This window comes from Puma concolor, chromosome A1 (assembly GCF_028749965.1).
Source record: "Puma concolor isolate L17-30 chromosome A1, mPumCon1.1.hap2, whole genome shotgun sequence".
In the NCBI taxonomy this organism is placed as follows: Eukaryota; Metazoa; Chordata; class Mammalia; order Carnivora; family Felidae; genus Puma; species Puma concolor.
This window is the reverse complement of record NC_141667.1, coordinates 106452294-106471099: the sequence shown is the minus strand read 5'-3', so window position 1 is coordinate 106471099 and position 18806 is coordinate 106452294. Positions and strand designations below refer to the sequence as shown.

The 18806-nt window shown below is 41.0% G+C and overlaps 1 protein-coding gene across 8 annotated transcripts in view; it reads left to right on the top strand.

The window, feature by feature from the left end:
- Nucleotides 1-11214: 11214 nt before the first annotated feature.
- LOC147584351 (uncharacterized) overlaps nucleotides 11215-18806 on the top strand; it is a 477282-nt gene continuing 469690 nt past the window's right edge. For 5 of the 8 annotated variants that reach the window (XR_015248644.1, XR_015248641.1, XR_015248642.1 and 2 more), the window contains exon 1: nucleotides 11215-12114. Coding sequence is in view for 1 of the 8 variants with exons in the window: in XM_086699812.1 (XP_086555938.1) it covers nucleotides 11956-12114 (159 nt within the window). In the remaining 7 variants the exon portion in view is untranslated. The remainder of the gene's footprint in view (nucleotides 12115-18806) is intronic. The other 3 variants (XR_015248649.1, XM_086699812.1, XR_015248648.1) reach the window with 2 other exon arrangements.

Genomic DNA, 18806 nt, shown 5'->3' with positions numbered 1-18806 from the left:
GGGTGGGGGGGGTTCTGAGAGCAGGGCCTTAATCTGGCAACCTACAAGTGGATTTTTTTCACAATTTTTTTATTTTTGGGGCACCTGGGCATTCCGTTAAGCATCTGACTCTTGATTTTGGCTAAGGTCATGCTCTCACGGTTCAAAGATTGAGCCCCGTGTTGGGCTCCATGCTGACAGTGTGGAGCCTGCTTGGGATTCTCTCTCCCTCTCTTTGCCCCTCCCTCTCTCACGTGCCCATGCGCTCTCTCCCTCTTAAAATAAATAAACATTACGAAATATTTTTTTTATGTTTAACTAATCTCTATACCCAACCTGGGGTTCGAACTCACCCCTCAAGATCAAGAGCCACATGCTGTACCTGCTGAGCCAAGCAGGTGCCCCTCAAGTGGATATTTTTTAAGTGTTTAATAGTCATTTTGTGATGGCAAGGAGAAGCTGATTTTCTCTTTTAAAATTGCATACCTATGTTTATATTAAAAAAATTAGAGTTTTCTGCATACTCTGAATGTAGTATAACATTTAGATGTAGCTGAAATGGCCTTTTGCCTCACGTATTTTTTGTAGTGATAGGTACTAAGTATGGGAAAAACTACATGAATAGGTGTAAACTTTTGTTCAAAATGTATTAAAAGTTGTTTCCTGACCTCCATGGTAGAAAAATTTCCTGTTTCCCCTTACTTCTCTATTTCTCTCTTTTTTTTTTAAGATTTTTTTTTTCTTCTGAAGTAGTCAACTTCATAGAAGTCTTAGGCGAGTGCTTCAAATTGAGATAATAATGTGAGTCTCTTGTTACTGGTAAATAATACTACATGCTGCACCCCTATTTCCTGCATTTCATTCGTCCCTCAGTGCTGATCATAGCTGTTTGGTCAGCTGGTCTCAAGATCTTACAGTATGTGGGTGCCCCATCCATTTTGCTAGGGTGCACTGAAGGGAAAGGTGGTACTAGGTGGGATGCTTTTAAATATATACGTTGGTGGGGGGTCAGGAATGGGTTTAGTTTGGCCAGTGTATGAATTTTACGTAGAAAGCTGAGTTCCTTGGCAACACATTGCCAGATGTGTTCCCCTGTTGCTTTAGCGCACCTATTTAATAAATCGATACCTGTAGAAGGTGTTTGGATGGCTGACTCCTTTGCGTAGATTTGGGTAGGGTTTAGGTTGCAATTCGCAATCAGTTTGCTTTCGCTGTTACAGAGGATGTGAAAGTAAGTTTATTCAAGGCAAACAAAAGAACCGGTAAGCCTCAGAGAGAGACTTGCTGGTTTGTGGCAGAGACAAAGGAGAGACCAGAATGATTTTGTCCAGAGGCCAACAGGGTGAGCACTGAAATGGTGGGTTTTGTAGGCTCATGATGGGCTAGGGGAGCAAGAGTCCAGTGTGGATTGATGGTGGTGGCTTGCAGCGTGAAAGAAATGAGAAGAAGGAGAGAAGCACTACTCAGGTTTCAGACTTCTGGTCATTCTGTGAAATGTTCATTTTACTGAAAAATTTTTAGTATTTTTTAAAAGTTTTTATTTTTTTTTGAGAGAGAGAGACAGACAGACAGACAGGGAGGGGCAGAGTGTCAGTGTGGAGCTGGACACAGGGCTTGATCCCCTGAACTGTGAGATCATGACCTGAGCCGAAATCAAGAGCCAGAAGCTTAACCGACTGAGCCACCCAGGGGCCCGTTAGTGAAAAAATTTTTAAGTTGTTTTAAAAATACAGCCCTATAAAAGTGATAATGAAATAAATGCTTCTCTGTGAATTACTTGGAGGGCCACAACTATAAGCTTTGTGTGACTGAACATGCTTCCTTTTTCCAAATTGTCTCTGGTCCGAGGTAAACGTCCAACTTGTAGTACGTTTATGGCAACCTTCCAGAGAATAGATTTCTCATGTGATGGAACATGACACATCACTTTAACTTTCATTTTAGTGTTTCTGTCAATCCTGACTGAGTAGCATTGACTACTCATACATGCTGGGGAGGAGTAACCTCTGTGGATGTTGTTAAGTGTCATTAAAATGATTTGGTCAGCATTCACGGAAGGAAGGATAAACATTAGTATGTCCAAGATTAGTTATGATCTTGAACATCCCTCAACCTCCCTGAGTCTTAGTTCCCTTCTTTTAAATGGTCACGGGGTGAGAGTGGTGATGGGGTGGGCCAGATGGTCTCTAAGACATCTTCCCTTTTTCAATGTCAGAGAACATGACACTAAGCTAGGATAGTATTTGGGACTGAGTTTGAACGTGCTAAAAGATAAACTGAGGCATATGTTTACTTGAGCAAACAGGGGCAGAGACACAGGCCAGAGTAGTCAGGAGCCAGGGGAAAGCCATTCATAGAGAAGACTTGGAAGCCAGCAAAGAAATGATTTTATTGGTTGTAGCTTAAGCCGTTGCCTTGTTTGGGAAGCCTAGTTGGCTGTGATTGCTGTCCTTAGGTTTCAGTTTCTTAACCGTGAGGCATTTGCAGGCTTAGGTGTTTGGGTTTCCTCGCTAGGCTACTAAGGCATTAAAGCCACCTCAGTCTCCTGGCTTCCTTGTTTAATTAATTTAACAAATGTGACCAGAATAAGAAGGCAGCTGAGTGGCGCCTGGGTGGCTCAGTTGGTTGAGTGTCTGACTCTTGATTTCGGTTCAGGTCACGATCCCAGGGCCATGGGTTCTGTGCTAAGCATGGAGACTGCTTGGGATTCTCTCTCTCTCTTTCTCTCTCTCTGCCCACTCCCCTGCTTGCACACACACTGCATAAAGTTCTTGGGTCAGAGTTATTGTTTGTTTGGTTTGTGTTAAGAGAGCTAGGCCATTTGTAGCACTGTCTCAAAAACTCGTCTCTCTTTTTTTTTTAATGTTTATTTTTGAGAGAGGGTGGGGGGAGGGGCAGAGAGAGAGAGAGGGACAGAGGATCTGAAGCAGACTCTGTGCTGACAGCGGAGGGCCCCATGTGGGGCTCAAACTCAAAACCCTGAGGTCATCACTCTAGCCGAAGTTGGATGTTCAACTGACTGAGCCACCCAGATGCCTCTCAAAAAACTCTTCTGGATTTCAAGAAGATAATTATTTGTCACTTACATGTTGAAAACCTCTTATATCTAGGATATACATTTGTAGTGCTAAATACAGTAGAACTGCTAAGAGAACACAGGGAGACTTTGTATTGTCCACACATAAGGTATTTTATTCTTGTTTTGTAGAATTTAGGATATGGGGTTACTACTTGAAATGATTTCACTCTGTTGTGTTGCTCTGTGTTGTAGGATGCTGCTGCTCTCCAGGATCTGGCATCCAGGACCCACGAACAGGATGTGTCTTTCCTGCAGTGATCCCACTCTTCAGCCCCGGCAGGAAGTGAAAGTTTTGCAGAGAACTTCTTAAAGAATATTGTGGGCCCCAGTTGTTGCAGTTTTACCTCTTCTCCTGGTCTTTTTGGAGCAGTCTGTAAGCACCACCTCACTGTTGGACAGTGGGCCATCATGGGGGGGCTCCTCTGTGACACCGCCCGGACTTCCCTTTCCCTGGCCAGGGTCCACCTCTCAAGTCAGCACATTAATGTTCTCCGCAGAAAGGGTGTCATCCATTGCTCTTCTATCAGATACATAATGAATTCCTTCATTGCCTGTCTGAAGTTTTAATTTGGCAGTCCAGCTTTCTCTCTGTGTGGTTCCCCTGGGCACCTTTGCTTTGGAACACGGCTGCACTTACCGAAGGTCATAAGGTCTAGCCTGTGAACTCTGATTTCCTGATACTTAGCTACCAGGTCCCGCAAAACTTCATTCCTTGTGGGTACATCAAAATGTTTTCCCATAATATTCCAATATTATCCTTCCTTCCTTCCTTTCTTTCTTTCTTTCTTTCTTTCTTTCTTTCTTTCTTTCTTTCTTTCTTTCTTCCTTCCTTCCTTCCTTCCTTCCTTCCTTCCTTCCTTCCTTCCTTCCTTCCTTTCCTTTCCTTTCTCTTTCTTTCTTTCTTTCTTTCTTTCTTTCTTTCTTTCTTTCTTCTTTCTTTCTTTTCTTTCTTTCTCTCTCTCTCTCTCTCTCTCTCTCTCTCTCTCTCTCTCTCTCTCTCTCTTCTTACTTTCTTTCCCTTGGTTGATCTTGCTATGGCCACAAAAATATATATATTTTTTTCTTGTCCAGGGTCTGTTTTCTAGCTCAGTGTCTGCTCCTGTTTTGGCTGGACAGTTGGCTAGTTTGTTTGTTAGGGATCTACTTCACACTGCTATTGGGATTACAATAGCTAATGATAACTAAGAGGTAATGATAAGGTATTTTTTAAACATCCTTGTGGACAAGACGTTGTGTTATGCACTTTCCATAGATCATCTCCAGTCTTCCGTGCTGGGTAGGTATTATTCACCGATTTTGCTGTGATGAGGTAGAGGTTCCCAAAGGTGACATGCCTTGTCCAGGGCCACACAACTATCAGTGGCTGACCGGGAATTTGGAACCAGCTGATTGTCAAACTTGTGACCTTTTTGCTATACCATGCTGTCTCTTCGCAGGGACTTGAGGGTTTCTATTGAGTTGTTAGATATGATGTCTCTTGTCACTAGCTTTTTTCCTGTCCTTCCCATCTCACTCATTTGTTCCTCATGTCCTCTCCATTCCCTCTGTCAGAACATACTCCTCCTAATTTAAACCTCCATCAAACCCACAGCTCCCCTTCAAAGCTATTACTCACTAACCATTACCTGACTTTGGATAACCTGTCCTATTGCAGGTGTTCTGGTTATCACAAGTCTCTAGATGAGACCTGAGAGCACAACTTCATCCTTAAATATAGTACAGTTAATTAATAAACACTTATTAACTTAAAAATTTTTTAATTCGAGTGTAGTTAACATACAGTGTTGTATTAGTTTCAGCTACATAACATAGTACAACTTTTCTATACATTGCTCAGTGCTCATCAGGGTAAATGTGCTCTTAATCCCCTTCACCTCTTTCACCCATCCCCCACCCACCTCCCCTCTGGCAGCCACGAGTTTGTTCTCTGTAGTTAAGAGTCTGGTTTTTGGTTGGTCTGTTTTTTCTTTGTTTATTTTGTTTCTAAAATTGCACCTATGAGTGAAATCATATGGCATTTGTCTTTCTCTGACTGACGTATTTCCCTTAGCCTTTTACTCTCTAGATATATCCATGTTGCTGCATATCTTAAGATTTAGTCTTTTTAATGGCTTAGTAATATTCCATTGTATATATATATACATCACATATTTTTTTTACATATAAATATTTTTTATAATTTAACTTTATTTTTTATTTTTAAAATTTACATCCAAATTAGTTAGTATATAGTGAAACAATGATTTCAGGAGTAGATTCCTTAATGCCCCTTACCCATTTAGCCCATCCCCCCTCCCACAACCCCTCCAGCCATCCTCAGTTTGTTCTCCATATTTATGAGTCTCTTTTGATTTGTCCCCCTCCCTGTTTTTATATTATTTTTGTTTCCCTTCCCTTATGTTCATCTGTTTTGTCTCTTAAAGTCCTCATATGAGTGAAGTCATATGATTTTTGTCTTTCTCTCACTGACCAATTTCACTTAGCATAATAACCTCCAGTTACATCCATGTAGTTGCAAATGGCAAGATTTCATTCTTTTTGATTGACGAGTAATACTCCATTGTATATATATACCACATCTTCTTTATCCATTCATCCATAGATGGACATCTGGGCTCTTTCCACACTTTGGCTATTGTTGATAGTGCTGCTGTGAACATGGGGGTGCATGTGTCCCTTCAAAACAGCATACTTGTATCCCTTGGATAAATACCTAGTAGTGCAATTGCTGGGTCATTTTTGAGGAATCTCCATACTGTTTTCCAGAGTGGCTGCACCAGCTTGCATTCCCACGAACAATGCAAAAGACATCCTCTTTCTCTACATCTTCGCCAACATCTCTTGTTGCCTGAGTTGTTAATGTTAGCCATTCTGACAGGTGTAAGGTGGTATCTCAATGTGGTTTTGATTTGTATTTCCCTGATGATGAGTGATGTGGAGGGAGCATTGTTTCATGTGTCGGTTGGCCATCTGGATGTCTTCTTTGGAGAAGTGTCTACTCATGTCTTTTGCCCATTTCTTCACTGGACTATTTGTTTTTTGGGTGTTGAGTTTGATATCCAAACCAGATAAAGGGTTTGGATACTAACCCTTTATTTGATATATTGTTTGCAAATATCTTTTCCCATTCTGTCAGTTGCCTTTTATTTTTCCTGATTGTTTCCTTCTCTGTGCAAATATCTTGCAAATATCTTTTCCCATTCTGTCAGTTGCCTTTTATTTTTCCTGATTGTTTCCTTCTCTGTGCAGAAGCTTTTTATTTTGATGAGGTCCCAGTAGTTCATTTTTGCTTTTGTTTCCCTTGCCTCCGGAGACATGTTGAGTAAGAAATTGCTGTGGGCAAGATCAAAGAGGTTTTTGACGACGGCTTTCTCCTTGAGGATTTTGACGGCTTCCTGTCTTACACTGAGGTCTTTCATCCACTTTGAGTTTATTTTTGTGAATGGTGTAAGAAAGTGATCCAGGTTCATTCTTCTGCATGTTGCTGTCCAGTTTTCCCAGCACCACTTGCTGAAGAGACTGTCTTTATTCCACTGGGTATTCTTTCCTGCTTTGTCAAAGATTAGTTGCGTATACGTTTGTGGGTCCATTTCTGGGTTCTCTATTCTGTTCCATTGGTCTGAGTGTCTGTTTTTGTGCCAGTACCATACTGTCTTGATGATTACAGCTTTGTAGTATAGCTTGAAGTCTGGGATTGTGATGCCTCCTGCTTTGGTTTTCTTTTTCAAGATCACTTTGGCTATTCGGGGTCTTTTCTGGTTCCATACAAATTTTAGGATTATTTTTTCTAGCTCTGTGAAGAATGCTGGTGTTACTTTGATAGGGATCGTGTTCAATATGTATTTGGGTAGTATCGACATTTTAACAATATTTGTTCTTCCTATCCAGGAGCATGGACTCTTTTTCCATTTCTTTGTGTCTTCTTCAATTTCTTTCATAAGCTTTCTATAGTTTTCAGTGTATAGATTTTTCACCTCTTTGGTTAGATTTATTCCTAGGTATTTTATGGTTTTTTTGTGCAGCTGTAAATGGGATAGATTCCTTGATTTCTCTGTCGCTTCATTGTTGGTGTATAGGAATGCAACCGATTTCTGTGCATTGGTTTTATATCCTGCAGTTTTGCTGAATTCATGAATCAGTTCTAGCAGTTTTTTGGTGGAATCTTTTGGGTTTTCCATATAGAGTATCATGTCATCTGCGAAGAGTGAATGTTTGACCTCCTCCTGGCTGATTTGGATGCTTTTTATTTCTTTGTGTTATCTGATTGCAGAGGCTAAGACTTCCAATACTATGTTGAATAACAGTGGCGAGAGTGGACATCCCTGTCTTGTTCCTGACCTTAGGGGGAGAGCTCTCGGTTTTTCCGCATTGAGGATATTCGCATTGGGTCACTCATATATGGCTTTTATCATCTCAAGGTATGATCCTCTATCCCTACTTTCTTGAGGGTTTTTATCAAGAAAGGATGCTGTATTTTATAAAATGCTTTCTCTGCATCTATTGAGAGGATCATATGGTTCTTGTCCTTTCTTTTATTGATGTGATGAATCACGTTAATTGTTTTGTGGATATTGAACCACCCTGCATCCCAGGTACAAATCCCACTTGGTCATGGTGAATATTTTTTTAAATGTATTGTTGGATCCGGTTGGCTAATATCTTGTTGAGGATTTTTGCATCCATGTTCATCAGGGAAATTGGTCTATAGTTCTCCTTTTTAGTGGGGTCTCTGTCTGGTTTTGGAATCAGGGTAATGCTGGCTTCATAGAAAGAGTTTGGAAGTTTTCCTTCCATTTCTATTTTTTGGAACAGTTTCAAGAAAATAGGTGTTAACTCTTCCTTAAATGTTTGGTAGAATTCCCCTGGAAAGCCATCTGGCCCTGGACGCTTGTTTTTTGCCAGATTTTTGATTACTAATTCGATTTCCTTACTGGTTATGGGTCTGTTCAGATTTTCTATTTCTTCCTGTTTCAGATTTGGTAGTGTATATGTTGCTAGGAATTTGTCCATTTCTTCCAGATTGCCCATTTTATTGGCATATAATTGCTCATAATATTCTCCTTTTATTGTTTTTATTTCTGTTGTGTTGGTTGTGATTTCTCCTCTTTCTTTCTTGAATTTACTTATTTGGGTCCTTTCCTTTTTATTCTTGATCACACTGGCTAGTGGTTTATCAATTTTGTTAATTCTTTCAAAGAACCAGCTTCTGGTTTCATTGATCTGTTCTGCTGTTTTTTTGGTTTCGATAGCATTAATTTCTGCTCTAATGTTTATTATTTCATGACTTCTGCTGTTTTGGGGTTTGTTTTTACTGTTCTTTTTCCAGCTCCTTAAGGCGTAGGTTAGGTTGTGTATCTGAGATCTTTCTTCCTTCTTTAGGAAGGCCTGGATTGCTATATACGCAGCCTTTGCTGCGTCCCAGAGGTTTTGGGTTGTGTTGCTATCATTTTCATTGACTTCCATATACTTTTCAATTTCTTCTTTAACTGCTTGGTTAGCCCATTCATTCCTTAATAGGCTGTTCTTCAGTCTCCAAGTATTTGTTACCTTTCCAAATTTTTTCTTGTGGTTGATTTTGAATTTCATAGCATCGTGGTCTGAAAATATGCACAGTATGATCTCGATCTTTTTGTACTTACTTAGGGCTGATTTGTGTCCTAGTATATGGTCTATTCTGGAGAAAGGTTCCATGTGCACTGGAGAAGAATGTATATTCTGCTGCTTTAGGATGAAATGTTCTGAATATATCTGTTAAGTCCATCTGGTCCAATGTGTCATTCAAAGCCATTGTTTCCTTGTTGATTTTTTGATTAGATGATCTGTCCATTGCTGTGAGTGGGGTGTTGAAGTCTCCTACTATTATGGTATTACTATCGATGAGTTTCTTGATGTTTGTGATTAATTGATTTATATATTTGGGTGCTTCCACATTTGGCGCATAAATGTTTACAATTGTTAGGTCTTCTTGGTCTATAGAACCCTTGATTATGATATAATGCCCTTCTGCATCTCTTGATACAGTCTTTACTTTAAAGTCTAGATTGTCTGATATCAGTATGGCTACTCCGGCTTTCTTTTGTTGACCATTAGCATGATAGATGGTTCTCCATCCCCTTATTTCCAATCTGTAGGTGTCTTTAGGTCTAAAGTGGGTCTCTTGTAAACAGCATATGGATGGGTCTTGTTTTCTTATCCATTCTGTTACCCTATGTCTTTTGATTGGAGCATTGAGTCCATTGACGTTTAGAGTGAGTACTGAAAGATATGAATTTATTGCCATTATGATGCTTGTAGAATTGGAGTTTCTGGTGGTGTTCTCTGGTCCTTTCTAATCTTTTGTTGCTTTGGGTATATATATATACACACACACACACACATTACATATATATATATATATATATATATATATATATATATATATACACACATATATATAAATTTTCTTCTTTTTTCCCCTCAGAGAGTCCCCCTTAATATTTCTTGCAGGGCTGTTTTAGGGGTCACAAACTCCTTTAATTTTTGTTTGCCTGGGAAACTTTTTATCTCTCCTACTATTTTGAATGACAGCCTTGCTGGATAAAGAATTCTTGGCTGCATATTTTTCTGATTCAGCACACTGAGTATATCCTGCCACTCATTTCTGGCCTGCCAAGTTTCTGTGGATAGGTTTGCTGCAAATCTGATCTGTCTTCCCTTGTAGGTTAGGGACTTTTTTTCCCTTGCTGCTTTCAGGATTCTCTCCTTGCCTGAGTATTTTGTGAATTTGACTATGATATGCCTTGTTGATGGTCGGTTTTTGTTGAATCTAATTGCAGTCCTCTGTGCTTCCTGGATTTTGATGTCTGTGTCTTTCCCCAGGTTAGGATAGTTTTCCACTATGATTTGCTCACATAACCCTTCTACCCCTACTTTTCTGTCTTCCTCCTCTGGGACCCCTATGATTCTCATGTTGTTCCTTTTTAATGGGTCACTGATTTCTCTAATTCTTAAATCATGCTCTTTTGCCTTAACCTCCCTCTTTTTCTCTGCTTCGTTACTCTCTATAAGTTTGTCCTCTATATTGCTGATTCTCTATTTTGCCTCGTCCATCCTTGCTGCTGCTGCATCCATCCGTGAATGCAGCTCAGTTATAACATTTTTAATTTCATTCTGGCTATTTTTTACTTCTTTTATCTCTGCAGAAAGGGATTCTAATCTATTTTCGACTCCAGCTAGTATTCTTATTATTGTGATTCTAAATTTTGGTTCAGACATCTTGCTTGTGTCTGTGTTGGTTAAATCCCTGGCTGTTGTTTCTTCGTGCTCTTTCTTTTGGGGTGAATTCCTTCGTTTTGTCATTTTGAAGGGAGAAAAGGAATTAATGAGGTAGAAAAATTGAAAATAAAAAAATTAAAATTAAAAAATATTAAAATTAAAAATTAAAAACACACCCACACAAAAATCAAATAGATGATGCTAGATCCTAGGTGTGTTTTGGTCTGGGTGTAGAAAGTGGTTTGACAGATTAGAGAAACAAACAAACAAAAAAGGGGGGGGAAGAAAAAAAAAGGAAATCGTTTGAGAATTTGAAAAAATGAATACACTAAAGTAGACTAAAATACACAAAAGTAGAGAATATAGTAGAAAAAATTATAGAAAAATATTTTTAATAAAAATTAAAAAGAAATATGAATTTTTCCATTTTCTGTATGTAAGAAAAAAGAAAAGAAATGAAAAAGAGAAAAAAGATTAAAAAAGAAAAGACAAAAAAAGAAATCATTTGAAAATTTGAAAAAGTGAATACACTGTAGTAGACTGAAATAAAATGATGGGAGTAAGATAGAATTTGAAAAAATTTACATAAAAGCAAAAAATATAGTAATAAAAATTAAATAAAAATATTTTTAAAATAAATTGAAAGTAAAAATGAAGTTTTTCTCTTTCTGCATTCAAGAAAAAGAAAAGAAACGAAAAGGAGAGAAAAGGGAAAGAAAGAAAAAAAGGGAATTCTTTGAAAATTTGAAAAGGTGAGTACACTGAGACTAAAATAAAATGATGGAAGTAAAGTAGAATATGAAAAAAATTACACAAAAGTAAAAAATATAGTAATAAAAATTAAAGACATTTTTTAATAAAAATTGAAAATAAAAATGAGTTTTTTCTCTTTCTGTATTCAAGAAAAAGAAAAGAATTGTAAAAGAGAAAAAGGAAAAAGAGGAAAACAAAAATAGAATAGATGAACCTGCTAACAGGTTGAGGTAGGACTGAAATTGCTTCTTTTTCCCCTAGAGGTTTGTCCAGGTAGCTCTTTATAGTCCATAAATTAAGCCTGCGGTGAGGTTTGTGTTCTTGAAGAGCTTAAGTTGGCCCAGTTGGGCAGGGCTCGGTGTAACAGCTCTGCTCTCCCCTAGATGGCGCTGCTAGCCTACTGGGGTGGATTGTTGCGATGCTCCTCGGTGCGCATGCGCATGCGCGGGAGCGGTGAAAAATGGCGTCACTCAGTCACTCCGTTTGTTCTCCTGGATCAGCAATCATGCACCAGTCCTACGTCTTCAGCTCTCGTCCACTCCCCGGTTTTCCATTCTCCGTGACCAGGCCCCAGGCAGTATCTCCCTCCCAAGTTTTGTCTCAGATGCGGCTGTTTGCCCTGGCCCCTTACTTCCGAAGGACTGCGGCTTTGACCCGCTCCGCCCCTCTGCAGGAGGGTCTCACGGAGCAATGGCTGAATGTCGGCTGCACCCAGGAACCCCCGCTGGACCCTGCTTTTGCTGGTGCCCCGAGACTGCGGCCAGGTGCCAGCCCACCCCCCAAAAAAATCGCAAGACAGTGTAGCCTCAGCATTTCAGGGACCATGAAAAATTGCAACCCACATCTGGCACCAGGCTTCACCCTCAATAACCTTGCCCTAGCACCAGCGAATGTGGCTGCCTTGCAGGGTCTGCTGGGACCAGGTGGCTTCAACAGTCTCTACCAAATGTCCTTCCTGCAGTGGAACCACTTTTCCCCGTGTGGCCCGAGAACCTCCCGGACGCCACTCTGTTCCTGGGGATTCACCTTTCCCGCCAGAGCACCGGCAGGTATCGAGCTGCGGAGTTGCAGCCTTCGTGCTCCCCTTGTTTATAGTCTTAATGGAATTTAAACCCTCTCCTTTCTCCTTTCTCCCTTTTTAGTTTAGTCCCTGCGGCTGTTTCCAATTTTCCACTTTCTCTCCAGCTGCTTTTGGGGAGGGGTGCTTTTCCCGTATGCTACCCCCCCCTCCAGTCTCTGTCCTCTCTCCGCCCACAAAAGGGGTTTCCTAACTTTCAGGGCTTCTTGCTCCCCAAGTTCAGCATTTCGTGTCGCCTACCTGCTGAATTCTGTGGTTCAGGTTGTGCAGATTGTTGTGTTAATCTTCCAGTTGGTTTTCTAGGTGTGTAGGATGGTTTAGTGTTGGTCTGGCTGTATTTCATGGACGCGAGACCCACAAAAAGCTTCCATGCTGTTCCACCATCTTCCCACATCTTCTTTATCCATTCGTTTATCACTGGGCACCTGGGCTGCTTTCCTAATTTGTGTATTGTAAATAATGCTGCAGTAAACTTGGGGTGCATATATCTTTTTGATTATTGTTTTTGTATTCTTTGGGTAAATACCCAGTAATGGAATTACTGGATTATATGATAATTCTGTTTTTAAGTTTTTGAGAAACCTCCATCCTATTTTCCCCAGGGGCTACTCAACTTTGCATTCCCAACGACAGTGCAAGAGCGACTTTTTTTTCCCTCCACATCCTCACCAACACTTGCTCTTTCTTGTGTCTTTGAAAACACTAACTTTTAAAAACAGGGAGTTATTATGGTTTTTAATAATTTGTATCTAATTCCCAAAATATACCAGGCAGCTTAAAATAGCGTATGTAACACTGTGCTATATCTCTTGCGAACATTAATATGTTCCCCATTATAAAAACCTGTGAGATAAGGATTATTACTCTTTTCCAAGTTCACATAATGAGAAAGGAGCAGGTTCAAATTAATGCCTTTTTTTTTCTCAGATACCCAAGCCTTTTCCACCACACCTACCTACCTCCTTACTGAATTGTTTATAATATTAATTTCCATATATCTCTGTTATATTAGTGTTTGGAGATAAGCATTATCATTTGAATTTGTCTGAGTTTCCTGGTAGAAGAGAAACATGGAAAGGTAGGTAGGTAGATAGATATGGAGAGATTGGCACAGACTGAGAGGTGAATAGCTTATGTTAATACATATTTTTATGTATTTAAGCAAACATTTTCAATGGTAAATTTGATGAGTTTTCCACTAAAAAAGTCAAATTGGGATAAAGTGAAAAATATTTGAAGTCACCGTAATTGAATTCTAAAATGTTTTAAAATATCTTGAAGGTGGATTAATTAAAGCACTGAATCCAATCCCCCCACCTCTGCTTCCTTTATGGACAGGTCTTGTGATTCTGAAGGTGATCTCACTCATTGAAGAAAAACTTATTGATCAAAAGGCCCTTCTATGTGTATACAATACAGTAATCCATCTCTCTCTTCCATGCTCAATGTTGGTGTATTTTTTGTCTACACCTCTGGATTATAAACTCCTTGGGAGTGAAGACTCTTCTTGTTCTCTCCTATCTTTTTGGGAAACTGATCAGGGTCAGGCCCATCGTGTGCTCACTGATTCATGCCAGACAATCAGACGTGCTTTCAGGCCATGAGAGGAGACATCCATGAGTAAACGGGGGGAAAAAAGAAGACAACATGGGTGCCTGGTGGGAGAGGCTGGTTGTGTAAGAGGGTAACCAGCTCTGTATCCTCACTGTCTGCTTACAGGACCTCTTGTTTATTACCTAAGTTCAAACTTTGCTGGAGATGCCAGCACCTAATGTCATTGCCCTTCCCCTCCAGTACAGACTAGGGACACAGGTGGGGTTATATGGCATCAGCGATCTGCCTGATATCAGATTGGGGTGGATGTGCAAGCAGATGTTTGTTTTTGAATGACCAGACAGGCTGTCTCCTGAGATCTGACCAAAACTGGAACTTGGAGGAGATTCAGCTGGCTTTGGTTCAAACCAGACAAACTAAAACAATGCTAACAGCCAGGGAAGGAGTCTCAAGACCCCGCCGGAAATGCCTACTCACCTTCAGCCTGAAGTCCATAAAGTATAAACACGAGTATGTGAGCAGCCTTTGAGTCCTTGTGCCCTCCGTCACTGCATAGAACCATGCAGAACCGTTCTTCTATGGGGTAGAATGATGGCTGCAAATTTATAAATAATAACATTAAGTGGTATTGCAGCTAAGTGAACATGTGGTAGATAGAAATGACAGAAGCAGGGGCACCTGGGTGGCCCAGTAGGTTGAGTGTCTGGCTTTGGCTCAGGTCATGGTCTCACAGGTTCCTGAGTTTGAGCCCCCTGTCCGACTCGGCTGGGTGCTGTCAGCAGGGAGCCTGCTGCTTCTCCTCTGTCCCCCTCTCTTTCTGCCCCTCCCTGCTGGTGCTGTCAAAAATAAATAAACATTTTTTTAAAAATGAGAGAAGCATATTCACAATATAGAAGATTCTTAGGTTGTGGAAAATTAGTCTAAAATTAGAGAAATCCTAACACTGCCATTTATTGTCTATTGACCCTGACCATAATGTTAGGTACATATAATTGTGTGGACTCAGGTGGGTGAAAAAGATAATATCTCTAAGCCGGAAATAAAATGGAGTGGAGAACTGGCAAGGATGTTGTCCATATTTGTTAACACTTTGGAAGCAGGTGGTCTGCTAAGTCTAGTGACAAGCCACTATGGTGCCTTTGGACCTGATGCCTCATCCCATGTGCTTTAGACAATCCTCCTTTTGGGTTACAGCATAAGAGTTAGCTTGAAGCGTAGCTGCCAGGCCCATTTCATGGCTTTCTGTCTCTCTTACACACACACACACACACACACACACACACACACAAACACACACACACACACACACAATTTCATATTTGTATGAGGGAGGGCACGATGGAACATCCAATGTGGCTTAGCTTTCAGGACTGTAAATGAGAGCCTCTTTGTCAGTGAAAAGCAAACAAAACAAACTGGCCTGGGGTCAGCATGCTCTGGAATGCAGAATTATTTGTCGCCAGTCAAACAGCCGCCTGATGTTGGGTTTACATAATGTTTCAGCAAACCGAAACAATGAGGACATTTACCATTAACTCTTGGCCTGAGCCATAAAATCAGAATGGGGAAGATCAGGGTCATTAGCTCTGATTCTTGAGACCCTGAAAACATAGCTCTGCCCAGGTCAAAACAGCTACTTACAACAAGTCATACAAATTTATTTAACACCTAGTATTATGCCAAAGACTGTCTGGATAGGACGATGCAAAGGCCCAAGCCCTTTCGTGGGGTCGGATTTCCAGGCCTGCACTGAGATCTACCTAGCAGGTAGAGAAACTAGTAATGGTGGGGTGTCATTGTTAACGTGATTTTCTATTTAGACAAAATGCCCTGGGTGAGTATAAACAGAAGAGAGTGTTCAAGTTCACCTATGGAGTCAGAAAAATTTCCAAGAGGTGGTAGCATTTGAGATGAAGGGTAGACATTTGCTGGGACCACAAACTGGTGGTGATGGGGTGGGCACAGAGGTGCATGCTGGACACCAGGATAAATAAGGGCATGGTGTGAAGAGCATGGATATTCCAGAAACTACTAAAAATAACATAGTGGTGTCAAATGTTGTGGTCAGAATAAGCACGCTCTTGTGTGTATATCAGGCCAGGTGCTGATATTTTATCCTGGGCAAGGAGGAATGCCAGTGGAATATTTTGAGCTGAGGTAATGATTTGGCCGTGTTTGTGTCTTAGATCAGTGCAGTGGCCTCAAGGCGGACAAGTGGGAGGATGGGTGACTGGAGCGGGTGAAGTGGTCCTTCGGGCATGGGTTTGGGCAAGTTTTCCCATCCGGAACACACTGTGGAGTTGTTAGGCGCAGGTGAATCATCAGAGGCCTGCATAGGCAGCCATGGGATCTATGAGGGGAGCAGTGGGACATCAGGAACCAGCTGTATGGTCAGCCCTCGCTCCACGCAAATGGCAGGGTTCAGGAATTGCTCTGTGCAGCCCCCGGGCCTCACCTGACTTCTGAGAACTGTCCTCAATGCTGGGCAGTGGGTTCACCACTGCTCTGGGGCATCAGGGACTGGAGAGCCAGGCTGTGTCAGCTTTGAGCAGTGCATCTGAGGTCCTGCTGCCCTGCCAGTGTCTGGAGCATAGCAGTGGGTCTTAATAAAAGATTTGTTGATCAAGCAGAACCCAACACTAATATAGGAGCCGGGGGTGCAGCAATGACCATATCACACAAAGCCCCTGTCTTGGAGGGGCATGTATTCCAGGTGGTGAGACCAGCAGTCAGCAAAAGAAACAAAATGCGTAAAAAGCTGGATGGTGAAATACACTGGAAAGAAAAAATACGGTGGTGAGGGTGGTTTGGAGTTTTAATGAAGATGTTTAAGAAAGGTTTTACTGAGCAAAGACCTGCAGGAAGTTGGAGGGCACCCATTAGGACATATGGGAGAAGAGCCATCCAAGGGAAGAGTCTGGGCCGAGATGTCGAATGGGGCGTGTTGGCACGTTGGGAGCAGCAAGGGGACCAGCGTGGCCCCAGAGAAGTGACTGAGGGTTTAGCGGGGTGGGAGGACAAAGCTGGGAGTTTGTCCTCCGCTCTGAGTGTGATGGAAAGTTCAGTTTGCTGTCCTTGCTAGACATGGGCAGCAGGAGCCAATGTCCTTGAAATAAGAAGTAGGAGGACTGCTGTGTGTTAGAAGGGCCTACAGATAGCAGCCACAGTGCCTTAATTCTTGGGATGCAGAGGGAGATGGGAATATGGACTAATATTAGCTATCATGGAGTTACTCTTAATTTGCTTAGGGGTGATTATTCTATCAATAGAATGGGAGAATATGTAGGAGAATGTCCTCATTCTGAAAAGAGGCAGTAGTTATGGGTGAATTGTCATGATACCAGGAACTTACTTTTTTTTTTTCAAGTTTGTTTGTTTGTGTGTTTAGAGAGAGCATGAGTCAGGGAGGACCAGAGAGAGAGAGAGAGAGAGAGAATCCCAAGGAGGTTCCCTACTGTCAGTGTAGAACGTAACTGGGGACTTGAACCCACAAACCATGAGATCATGACCTTAGCTGAAGTCAGATGTTTAACCGACTGAGCTACTGAGGTGCCTCAGGAACTTACTTTGAAATGATTCAACACACACACATACACACACACACGCACACGCACACAATTGAATGGATACATATATACATAGATAATACCAAAATATAAACCATTGTTGCATCTGTGTGGTCTGTACATAGATTCTGGTTGTACTAGTCTGTCAACTTTCATTTTAGAAAATTTTGATTTTGAAAAGTTGGGAAAAACCCTTTCTGCTATTGTCCATTTTTCTTGGCTCTGCTTTTGGTTGCACTTATTCTCATGAGATTCTGCCTAGCCCCATAGGCAATTTATTTACTTTGGATCAGAAATGTTTACCTCTGGAGGCTTATAGGAGACACGGAGCATAGGGATTTGGATGGGATATCTTGTGGGTGGTACTCCCAACGCTTGGCTGGCGATCCTGAACAAGATAGGACTCTCAGTGGACAGATTGTGCATGCCTCCCAATTTTAAGACACTTCTATGCATGGGGAGGACAAAGACGAAATGTAGTTTTGGGGAGACTGATTCCTCTCTGGAGTGCGTGTTTTCCCTGATGTTGTGGTTCTAAATTATTCTGCTGTTTACCTACTGTGTGGCCTTACAAGAGGGTAATGTGATTTAGAAACTCAGCAGTCATCCAGAAAGTCTGTTTCCAGTCAGGCGCTAACCAGGCACTGTCAGGGGATTGGCCTGTGGTATATTAAATCCCAAATTTAGTCCAGAGGCCAATATATCTGCAAATGTTAGAAAAGTTCAATTGCCCTTTGCATGGGTCTCATCAATTCCATGTGGTATTTTCCATGTGAAAGTAAGAGGTAGTGCATCCAGAAAGCTGGGATTAGCACCTCAGGTCTCCTGATAAGATGTCAGCATATGGTTAAGATGTGAACATTTATATACACACACACCCTGTGTCAGCCACACAAGACAAAAAAAAATAACTCTGGGAAAATAACTTAGATCTCAGAGAAAAGAAGAATGTAGGTGGTAATGTATAAAGGACTTCCTAAAAATTAAGTTTTTCACAGTCTTTGATTTAAAAATCTTTTGTTCACTGTAGGAATAACAATAAAAGAGAAAAGTCATTTGAAGCTAAGTGGGGAAGTAGAAAAATGAATTGTAGTTCTGTGTTTTCTCAGTCCAGTAATAATAATATTACTAGCAACTGTAATGCCAGTTAACATTTATTGAGTGCTTACTGTGTGCCAGGCATGGTAAGCCCTTTTTACATTTAACTTATTGAATTCTCATAATGACCTAGGAGGTAACTATTATTATTATCCTAAGTTTTAGAAAGCTGAGGTCCAGAGAAGTGAAATAACTTGTGTGAGGTCCTATGATGAGTTATTACCAGGTAAGATCTATCAAGTGGTCTTTTGAGGCAAGCTAAATAAAATGGTATTGCATTTTTGTAGAGTCCCATTTTTACTTCCTCCTCTTGCCATGGTAAGGCTCGTCTGATCCCTCTGCAGGAGGGAAAAATGCTTTCATGACTCACTGTTAAAAAATTAATGTTGTACAGCAGGACTTATATATTTGGAATAAAACTTTCACAAAACACTTTTACTATATG